The sequence below is a fragment of the Cibotium barometz genome, chromosome 37 (genome assembly GCF_041138505.1).
Source record: "Cibotium barometz isolate CiBa-2024 chromosome 37, ASM4113850v1, whole genome shotgun sequence".
In the NCBI taxonomy this organism is placed as follows: Eukaryota; Viridiplantae; Streptophyta; class Polypodiopsida; order Cyatheales; family Cibotiaceae; genus Cibotium; species Cibotium barometz.
Window position 1 is genome coordinate 20766193 of NC_141082.1, and position 11070 is coordinate 20777262.

The 11070-nt window shown below is 44.8% G+C and overlaps 1 protein-coding gene across 1 annotated transcript in view; it reads right to left on the minus strand.

Moving 5' to 3' along the window:
- Positions 1 to 11070, minus strand: part of LOC147617048 (uncharacterized) — a 200325-nt gene that overhangs the window by 167331 nt on the left and 21924 nt on the right. The window contains exons 3-4 of the mRNA XM_086776415.1: positions 7074 to 7167; positions 4465 to 4649 (exon numbers count right to left, since the gene is read on the minus strand). Coding sequence (XP_086632541.1) covers positions 4465 to 4649; positions 7074 to 7167 — 279 coding nt within the window. The remainder of the gene's footprint in view (positions 1 to 4464; positions 4650 to 7073; positions 7168 to 11070) is intronic.

Here is an 11070-nt window from a genome sequence, read left to right on the forward strand (position 1 = left end):
CTGAATTTTGAAAGAAGACCAAGTTGGGGCAGCACTTCCATCAAGTATTTTTGCAAGCCACCAATCACTTGCCGTATCCTTGAGATGCATTCCCACATGCCTGAGCATAGACTTTTCCTAAAAGTCTTCATTGCAAAAAGCTATCTCAAACTGTCTAATGAAAGCAAGTGCTTTGGTAGAGTCCATCCGTCCCTGAAAGTTTTCAAACTTTACATCCTTGTCACCGGACTTGAACTCTCGAGGCTTCTTCCTTCTATGTGCATCCCTATGTACATCCTGTTCATCTCCATGGTGATGATGCCGCGATGAAGATTCACGATCCCTCTTCGTTCTCTCTTGAGCCACACTCTCCGAATGAGTGGAAAGCTCAACACGAGAACGGGTATGTCTTCTTGGAGGAAAGCGGGAATGAGTAGAGGATCCCTCATCCTTACTCTTCTCTTGACCTGCATCAAGCCTAGCACCAGGGACTCTTGTCCTTTCAGCATTTGGCACTTGTTGTGCTCTTCCTGCTTGTTGTGCATCATGTGCACCATCACGGGCAGCCATGAGGGGTGGCTTCTTGAAAGTACCTGCATCTCCATAGACATCATTGCCTGCAGCATCTCTTGCATCCCTTGTACCATGAAATTCACGGTCCTATGTGTTCTCCACACTGTCAGAAATGTGGCTGTCCATGACACTCAAATCAGGTCACCAGTTATGATTCCAAGCCTCAGACCGTTTTCCAATGAGGGGAAAAACTGAGCTCTGATATCAATGTAACGGGAGGCGGACGCGTGTATTGGAATCGTATAAATGTGAACAAGATTCTGAGCACTTAACACTTGAGCATTACAACCACAAAGCTGAAAATGACAGTACACCACATAAAGGGGCCGATGATAGGCTGACCCCCCCCCCCCCCCCCTTTAGGTTATATTACCAAAAGAGTCTGCAAAGTACAAGATTACGGGTGCCTGGGTGCACCTGATTCTTCCAAATACATTATGAATGAATACATTTCAAACAAGAGAATCTGTAGGTACATCCGCCCTACACACAAGTACATCCGCCCTGCACAAGCCTCTTCACAGGTACATCCGCCCTGCACAAGAGTATCATTTGCAGGTCTGAAATTTACCAACCAGCCCTTTAGAAGAGTGTGGGAATCGTTGTCCAAGCTTGTGTGAGTCCGGGAAGCAAGCAACCAGCCCTGTAGCAACTCCCAAAGCTCCAACCAGCTCTCCAATATGTTGAATAATGAGTAAAACAGCCCAAAAGGGCCTCTTGAGGGAGGCGTCTTTTTCAGGTGCCACCTCAGGGGCCTGGTGGGTACACATGCTGGCTGACATGTGTCCCCATAAGGTGTCCAGGGAGGTGTCCAGCCCATAGTGCTCCATTTGTCCTGTTTCTATAAGTTTAGGTCCAACCAAATGGGAAATGGCCATAAGCTGTCCGGACTTCATTAATTTTGGTCCAACCAAATGCGAACGCATTATAAGTTGTCCGGCCACTTATTAATGAGTGTGGACCTGCAAACCAATAAACCTTAGTAGTAAATGAAGTAAGCTGTAAATTGAGTGTGGACGCACTTACCACCTGCAAAACCCATAAGCCCACAGTTTTAGGCCCAAACAGGAGTGCACACACGTGTCCACAAGGTGCCCGGGCGTCCCCGGTCCCTCGGACTTCACAAGACAAAATAACAAGCATTGTCCAGACAGCAAGACAATGTCACACAAAGTAAAATAAAGTTATGGCATGCATCATTTATGCATTGTGCACATGTAAACTTGGACCACCTATCATCATTCTTGTACTTGAAAATATTCCGCCTGCCATCATAACACACCATGTGTGCATGGCCGGAATCCACACGGGCACCGCCCGAAAGTCCACAAATGTCCTGCCATGTCCTTGGACTCATATGCATCCACTCATATAATCCATACACATGCCCAGGTATAATACATACATGCATCCGCATGTTTCTAGGCCTGACACGCATCCGCATGTCCCTAGAATATAGGGGTTTGTGACAATTCGGCCCGTTCACACACTATATGAGCCTCAGAGATGCATCGGCATGTGTACTTGATGGAGCTCAAACGACACAAGGATGTAGTAATGAGTTAGCACGATGAGAGACACGACCAATCTTGACTAGACACGTCTAAGAGAGCCATCACAGATTTCTACGATGTACAGGCATCCACATAAGAGTCCATCACCCATACCAATGCATCTTCTCTGACATCAGAGCCCGCCACCCATACCCGTGCTTCAGCTTGACGTGCTAGAGGAGTTCTGAATGAGTGAGCTTTATCTATCCTCTAGGCTAGACGCCCTCCATCGAGAGCACTACGGCCCTCCATCCGACTGAGACAGATCCTAAAAATTCTCCACTAATATGCCTCAACACTACATCCCTATGTCGTCTGAGCTCCATCAAGTACATGCCCAGGCATCTCTGATCCTCATACTGTATCACCCATGTGAGTGGCCTAAATCCCTCTCGGGAAAGGCAATAGTATCTCCCCTGTATCTGGTAGTAGGCTGGACATTGAAACATATAATGGGCCTTATCCTCTACCCTTCCTGTGGTGCATACTCTGAATATCCCCTCTCCTCCTGTGGGATATTCTCAGCTCTGCCAATCTTTACTCTAAGGTGGTGGGAGGACACCGTGAGCTGGCCAATCACAATACGCAAAGCATGTGACATTTACAAAGGACCCTAAGGGTCTATGAGACCAAAATATGTTACCTATGATCCATCAGTAAACTGTACGTCAACAACATGAAAAGGAAAATAACTGATGAAAGAGAAATCACTAGGTACTTTGCTCAAACCCTATGTGTACAATAGAGTCAACATAAAAAGCCTTGTGTATCATCGTTTCCTATGACTGTGTATAGGGAATCAATGTCAACTGGCTGTGGAGGAGCTGCTCAGTGATGCTGGAGAATGCCTCGGATCTCATCGAATAACAATACCATCCTCCATCTCATCCAATAATAGTACCATCATCCTCCATAACATAGCGGAGGGCTAAGATGATGTCCACCTGTGAGGCCTCTCCGTGTTGCCAGAGTATGTTGAGGACAGGTGTCTGGCTCTCAAAAAGGAGCGTGCTCTCTCTCTAGTCACTCCCGCACTCTTGTACGTAGTCAATGGCTTGTGTGATCCCTCCCGCACTCTTGTATGTAGTCAATGGTTTGTGTGATCCCTCTGTTCATGTGGGGCCTAAGTGGCATCCTTTGTCACAGCCCCATGCAAGCCACAGAAGTCTATAATGGAGGTATGCAAAGCATCTTGCTGGCTCTGACTCTTGGGTGCTGTATAAGGATCACCGCTTGATGACAGCGAAGCTCAAGTACGTACATACCTAAGCATCTCTGATCCTCATAATACATAACCCGTGAGAGAGGGCCTAATCCATTTAAAAAATAGAAAGCGGAATCTTCAAAATATATTACACAACCTCTGAGAGAGGTCCAAATTCATCTCAAAAATAGACCTATCTCTCTAGACATGCTAGACTTGCATGGAAAAGGTCGGTCCTGTAAAGGTCACGCCAAGATAGAATTAAGATGAGATGATCCCGACCTGGATTCCTCCGTCGGTGAAGTGTTAAAGACCATGATCTTGATTTTGCCGAGATTAACGGTGAGGTCTCTCTTTCAGCAAAAAACTTCTGCAATGCATCCAGATGTCTCTGTAGTCAGAAATCAGGACTACATCGACAAGCAAAATGGGCACAATAACCCTTGCGAGTTGTGAGCCTGTCCCCCCGAATATATCCAGGCCCTCGCCTCTTCAGTCATGGCTCGAATAGTTCCTCTTGAAGCCTACCTGGCCGATGGCTCTCTGTCAATGTCACTCTGCCAAAAAACTGATCTTAGCCTCCAAAACTGCCCTATAAATCTTGGCCATTGTGTGGTCTGTCATGATGGACCTGTAGTTGTTGGGGTCGATGAGAGAGAAAGAAAGAAATGAATAAAGTAATATTAACATCTACGAAAGATACCAAGGGTCTATGAGACCAAAAGTGATACAATGGTACCATGGATATGCCAAAACCATGGAAAACTGAAAGAAAAGAGAAAGCATCTAACACTAGTGTATGTACATGTAATCAGCATATGATCCTATCTAGAGTGAGATATGTTGTGATCAACTAATGATGACACCTGCCTCAGCTAGAACTGATCTAATGGGCGGAGGGAATGTTAGGCCTCTGTAATGGCAGAAATAAAAGCCAGACTCAGCCCATCTCTAGGGCCTATGCCCTAGGGATAACGTTAATCTCCTTTGATCTTTAACCAAAATATATATATCATGAATTACAAACCAAACTGATTTTTCGTTCCAAATGTGTATAATGATTAAGAAAATCACTGGTCATCTTAAGAAATGTTTAAATAAAAGGGATTTAAACCAGCAGAATCAAGTTCTTGTTATTTAATTGTGGATATTGACCTCCAGGCCTATGGTAGACTGTACAATCACATCTAATGACGAGCAACATTCCCCATTCATTGCGCCCTCTAACTCACAAGTGTCACAAGAGTGAGCTCCTTCTTCAATTGGATTTGATTCGCTGTACAGAAAATCCTGAAACTCATTTACATCAGTAACCTTTAAGCAATGTTGAAACCACCCCACTCAGTTTATGTGTTCATTTCAGCAACCCTTGAAGAAAAACTGTTGAATGAATGATGATTCAGATTTTTACAGTAAATTAGAAAAGCAGCACAAGTGATACCCAACCTAAATCCAAAAAAAAACATTGTAAAAAAGAAAAATTCCCAATGTTACTGAGACATTGTTAACAAAGAAAACATCAAAGTTAACTTTTCTTCTCTTAAGCAATACCATTCTCTGTTTACATCTTCTTTGCATTGATGGCCCGATGCCATGATGCTCAAATCTCCACCACTAGAAGTCAAATTCTTCAAGGCTTTCAAAATTTGATTACAGCTAGGATCTTGTAATGAAGCATCTTTGATTCAAATTTCAACACCATGACAGGAGTTAATACATTCAGTCACATCTGGAGTGGTCACCAAGGATAATTGCAAATTAATCTCCTGAGCCACGCCACACATGACCATGAAAAGCACCAGGAAGAAGGTGTGTACCAAACTGTGGCAAGCATGACCTAATCACTGCCACCACTGTAGATGTCAAATTTAGTCTAATAGGTCTCCGTTAAAACAATTTTTCCCACAACTTATTCTCCTGAACTTCTAAGTAGGAATAATGTCTACACCAACTGGCAGCCCAAGTACCTTGCAATAGTTCCCTTAGGAATCCAAGTGAAGCCTCTTCAGACTAGGTACTTAGCTTCTAAGGTCTGAAACCCAATTCTATTAATAATGAATCCATCTGACCAGTCAAGAATCTTCCACAAAGTTTCAAGAGGCTGCAATCTGATTAGTAGCTAAATTAGTGTGTGATTAGGTCTCTTTAGCCTGTAGGATTGAGCTTTCCTTCTTCTCTTCCTTGTGTGTTCTCATTTTAGGGTTCTCTAGAGGAAAAGACAAGTCTACTCACTGTAATAGAGAAAGAAAGAATTTATTAACATCTACTGAAGACCCAATGGGTATATGAGACCAAAAAGTGTTACAGAATTTCCATCTGTAAACTAGGATCTTAAACATGGAGACAAAGAGTTGCATGGAAACACTATACGCAAGCCACTTTGGAGAATTCCTTTTCTTTAGGGAGCTTTTGGTTGTTAATTCATGGCTTTAGCCACATGTATGTCTGAGCATATGCATACGGCTTATCAAGTGACAGCTCGGTGAAACTTTTGACCCCAAAACCAAGGTTTAAAAAATGTGAATAAGCGCCCAAAACTTTCTTTCCCGAATTTGGGCCCTGTTTCCATCACAAAAGTGGTCAATGATGTGAATATGGAGTTGGAGATGCCCATCAATTGGTGGACAATGCATAACATGTTTCAGGTCTCTCCTCTAGAAGCACATTGGAGCTCTTCCTATGGCAGTGCAGGATGAGGAGCCAAACTTGGTAGACATTTGTCCCACAGTAAAAGTGTTACTCAGAATTGAGCATGGAATGGAAAACCCAGCAGACAAACTTCACAACGTGTATGCACAAATGCTTTGATGAGATACTACGGCTTGAGGTTGCTATCATCCTACACAGAAGCCATGTACTTGCCACCATTTGATTCACCAACTATTGGAGTTACCACACGAGAGAAGCCCGCCCGCCTGGCGAATCGAAGTTCCAGTCAACTGGCCACCCGGCCCGTGCCACAAGCACGGTGGAAACGCGCGAACGCATGCTGGTGTGCTTCCTGCCAGTCGAGATTAAGCAGCGACAAGGTCTAGATTGGAGGAGCTGGAAACAGCTGCATGAAGGCCGATTACTCAACCCCTTGGGCACAATTAACGAAACGATATCCCAAGACACCAAAACCATAGGCTGTATCGGCAAGATCCAACGGTGAGCTAGATCCCCGGCTGGAAGTCATAGGACCTTTAGTACCAACACTATGTTTTGTGAGCAAGAACTACAGCAGATTGTGCCCTATTTGGGTAAAGAGACAGATGCCCTAAGTGATGGCGAGGATGATAGATGCACAAAATCGATTTGAAGCATGCCTGTAATGGGTTTGTAACTGGTCTACAAGGGCAGTAGTCTAGGAGTAGATGGAGAAATTCCAGACAGTAAAAAAGCAGGCAAAACAGCCAACATCATCCCCAACCAGGTTGCCAAGGCCTGGCTAGGTCTGGGCATGTGAAACAGCCCCAACTGGGGGGGGGGGGGGGGGGGGGGGGCAGGGGGGGGATGCGGGGAGACAGGGGGGGTATTTTCCCAAATTGCTGATCATCAGTCATGGAAACTGGTCAACCAGCAGTGATGGCCTGAGGAAAGGAAAAGGGGGGATGTAGGAGAAACCAATGTGAAAGAACTCTTTTACAAAAAAAAACAAAAAACAAAAAGAAAAACAAAAACAAGAGCATTTGTGCACGCCCACCCCAGAAAAAAAAGGTTTTAAAAAAAACTTATGATATTCTTTGAAAATAACAATGGATTGGAAAGTAAAAACAAAAAACTAGAAACAGAAAAAGAAAGAGGTCCTACTAGATTACTGAGTAGGGCTTCTTTTTCGGACCCTGAAAATCCAGCTCGCTTTTGAAAACTAAACCACTGCATGTTTTCAATTGAAAAGGTCAGCAATCAACAACAGGTCACAAGACATCTATGTAAAAAACCACACTCACACGTACTTGAATGCACACCCATCCCCACATGCAGACATGTGGAGATGTATGCAGACATGCATTTTATGCATGCATGGAATTCCATGATTCTTCAAAAATAAACCTTAAATTTGTAATCAGAAACTTGCATGAAATATAGTCTTAACATTTTAGTGATCTATCTTTTTGAGTGCACTACTATGAGGCTTCAAATTACAAGAGTACTTATAATTTTGTATCAATATGCACCTATGATCTCCAACTATAAATCACCTTACTAAAAAGCTATGCATGACTATTAAAAAACATTTTCAGGAGAAAGTCTTACATATAGGCCAATGACAAAAGAGACTTTTTTATTAAACAGAAGGAAGTTCAGTGATCAGGTTAGTCATGAGGATGGAGCATTGATTTCCAGCACCCCCTGTCAATGTCACCTGTAGAGACGAATTGCCTCTTTGGCCCAACGCCAAGTTGATGAAGATACTGCTCCAGCAAATCTCTCCCAAAAGCCCTTGTGAAGACATCCGCACAATGTTATGTTGTTGGCAATAGACTAGCTCAGCCTCTCCATCCATGATCAGCTTGCACACCAAAGTGACACTGTATCTCAATGTGCTTAGTACGACAATGGAACACCAAGTTCTTCACAATTTCCATGCAATTGTCACACAACTCTGTTGGTTGCTCCTGTGCAGCTCCCATGTCCCCCAAAATCTTCCTCAATCAGACTATTTCACAAGGCAAGTTTCATTGTACTCGACCTCTATAGAAGCAACTGCCACCGTAGACTGTTTCTCATTGTTCAAGGAGGTAACTCCAGACCCAAATGAAAAACAATAACCAGATACTGATTTCTTTTCCCTACTCAATTCGAGTCACAAAGTCCAATTAAGATCCTACTCGGGTTCTCATGCACATGAGTGCAACATCAACTCTCCACCGGCCAAGGTCACCAGAGAGAGACTTTGGCGGTTATGCACTTGGGAGGGCTGACCCGGGAGAGTGGACATGGCAAACCTTCATGTTTCTGCAGTACCAGTCCCAGCTCCATCCACAGGTCGCTGGTCATCACCAAGTTCCAAAGATGGGAAATTTGCAGCAATATAGCTGCAAGGCACATATGGAGAGCTCGATGCACTGAAGCCAGTGAAGGCACCCTCACCCCACCAACGGAGTCCATCCGGAGCATCTGGCTTGATATCATTCATACCCTCGTGGTCACGGGGGGCAGCTTCAAGGTGGCTCAGACCGCATGCGGATGAGCCAAAAGGCCTTCTTAAGGATCTGGCATCATGGTCCCGTTTTCACTAACAACCCACTTGGCATTATAGACCACATGTGTGGTTGTTTCCCCTTCACCCCATTGTATAAGCGGCCAGCCAGAGGAGAAAAGTATCCTCCCCTTTTATGCATCTTGACTCTCGTCTCCCATTTGAGGACGAGTTTATATGTAGCCAGTTTGGCTATTTTCTCAATAACTAATAGAGGATCTTTTTCTCGGTTTGATAGCCTTCTCCTCCTAGAGCGGCCAGCCAGAGGAGAAAAGTATCCTCCCCTTTTATGCATCTTGACTCTCGTCTGCCATTTGAGGACGAGTTTATATGTAGCCATTTTGGCTATTTTCTCAATAACTAATAGAAGGGTCTTTTTCTCAAGGTATACGTCATGTGCATGCACATACACATGCCTAATCCAAGGCTAATCCTTCGTGGGCCACAAATAAACATTAGATTAGGGCTCAGATTTATGCAAAAGACCTCCCGTGGGCAAGGACAAGAGTCAGCCAGGTGGATAGGGACCTACAGATGATGTCGACAGCATATATGTGTTTTATTGTCCACAACATGTTGGCCAGTCAATTTAGTGTGCCGAAGGCCTATAAAAGGCACCACACTTCTCATTGTTAGACATCTCTCTCCCCTATGGAGATAGGTCATAGATAGGCTTTTGTTTGTCCTTTTTGGAAGGCCAAAGGCCACATAACAGCCATCTGAATATACTGAATATACAGCCATCTCTCTCTTTCTATTTTTTGTCTATGTTGATTGTACTTGCATCAAGATTTCCTATGCAGTGCTTAGAGTTGAAAGAAGACTACCAGAGCTTCCGCATGTTACAATGGTATCAAAGCATCAAGCTCACCTATGCTAAGTGTTGTTGGTGTCCCAGAAGAAGTGCACAGGTCCAAGGAGAGTAACTCAGCATGTGTCAAGACCCCCAGAAGTTGGTTGGTGTCAAGCAAACCCAAGGGGAGGGTTTCATGAGAGTTGGTAGCCAGTTGGGGCTGCCCAAGAAGGCTTTTATGGAGCACTCCAAGGGATGAAGTTCATCCAAGCGGTGGAACCAAGGGTGCCAAGATCGGTTTGAAGAAGAAGGATTCATGTTTGTGGGGCAAGATGGCAAGGGGACAAAGTGGAACAGATGCACAGATCTCTACATCAAATTTAGAGTGGATTCAGAGACATAAGGCAAGGTTTTCAGTGTGAAGGTTGCGAGGAAAGGAAGGATGACAAGTATGGGAGACCATATGTGGAGACAAAGGATGATGACAGAATTGCCAAGGTCAAGGTTGCAATCCTGTCATCAAGTTTAGCAGGAGGGGATGTCATGTGCATGCACATGGACATGCCTAATCAAAGGCTAATCCCTGGTAGGCAGCAGATAAACATTAGATTAGGGCTCAGATTTATGTAGAAGACCTCCACATGGGCAAGGACAACAGTCGGCCAAGTCGACAGGAGCCTGTAGATGATGTCGGCAACATATATGTGTTTTTTTGTTATCCATGGAATTGGCCAACAATTGATTTAGTATACCAAAGGCCTATAAAAGGCACCATGCTTCTCATTGTTAGACATCTCTCTCCTATGGAGATAGGGCACAGTGGGTTAGGAGGTCAGTACCCACCTTTACATATGGTCAGGAGACAGTGGAGTATACAGATGCATATACTTACCTTGGTGTGGTTTTTAGTGGCCCACTATTTTCCTTGAGGAGAGCAGCGGAGACCAGATTGACCAGAGCTTATGCAGCATTGGGGAGACTAGAGAGGATGTGTTCGCAGGTTCAATTTCAGGAACCTCGAACAAAGCTCTGGCTCTTTGACACTTTGGTCACTTCAGCCATGCTGTATGGAGTGGAGATATGGGACCCTCAGTGGATCACCACAGCCGAGCTGGTAGCACTGATGGATGGAGACGTATGGAGAGGCCCTTGGTTTCTATGATTTCCCGGATGATTAGGGCCAAGGCCTCCGTACCACATGATATTATCCGTGCAGAGATGGCTGCCCCCCATTGGTAGTAGAGGCACTCACTCGATCAGTCTCCTTTATACATAGCACTTGGGCTCTCCCTAGAGACAGATATGCTCGCTTAGCCTTGGAGTCTTCACGACAGTTGGCATCACAGGGAGACGGATCATGTTGGTATGCACAGATGACAGCTTGGTTCCAACTGCATGGCTTTAGTATGGACAGGCTACCTCCATTTCAGTACTCCCTGGATGCACCCTCCCTCTCTCTCACACGGGCAGAGATTACCAGACTTATCAGGCAGGACTTGACTCAGCTGGACACTAGAAGGACATGGATACAGCCGACACACGAGCTTGGTACGAAGATGGCTTTCTATAGAGATCATCTTCTCCAGCTCACGGAGGATGGGTTTGTGATTAGACCCAGCTACATGGATATTCATCTTTCTCATGGGGCACGGTGTGCTATTGGTCAGATGCGCACATCCTCACACCAGCTAGAGATTGAGACTGGCAGATTCAGAGGAGTACCAGCTGAGGCCAGGATTTGTCAGCTGTGCCAGATGGAGCCAGAGACAGAGTTACATTACAT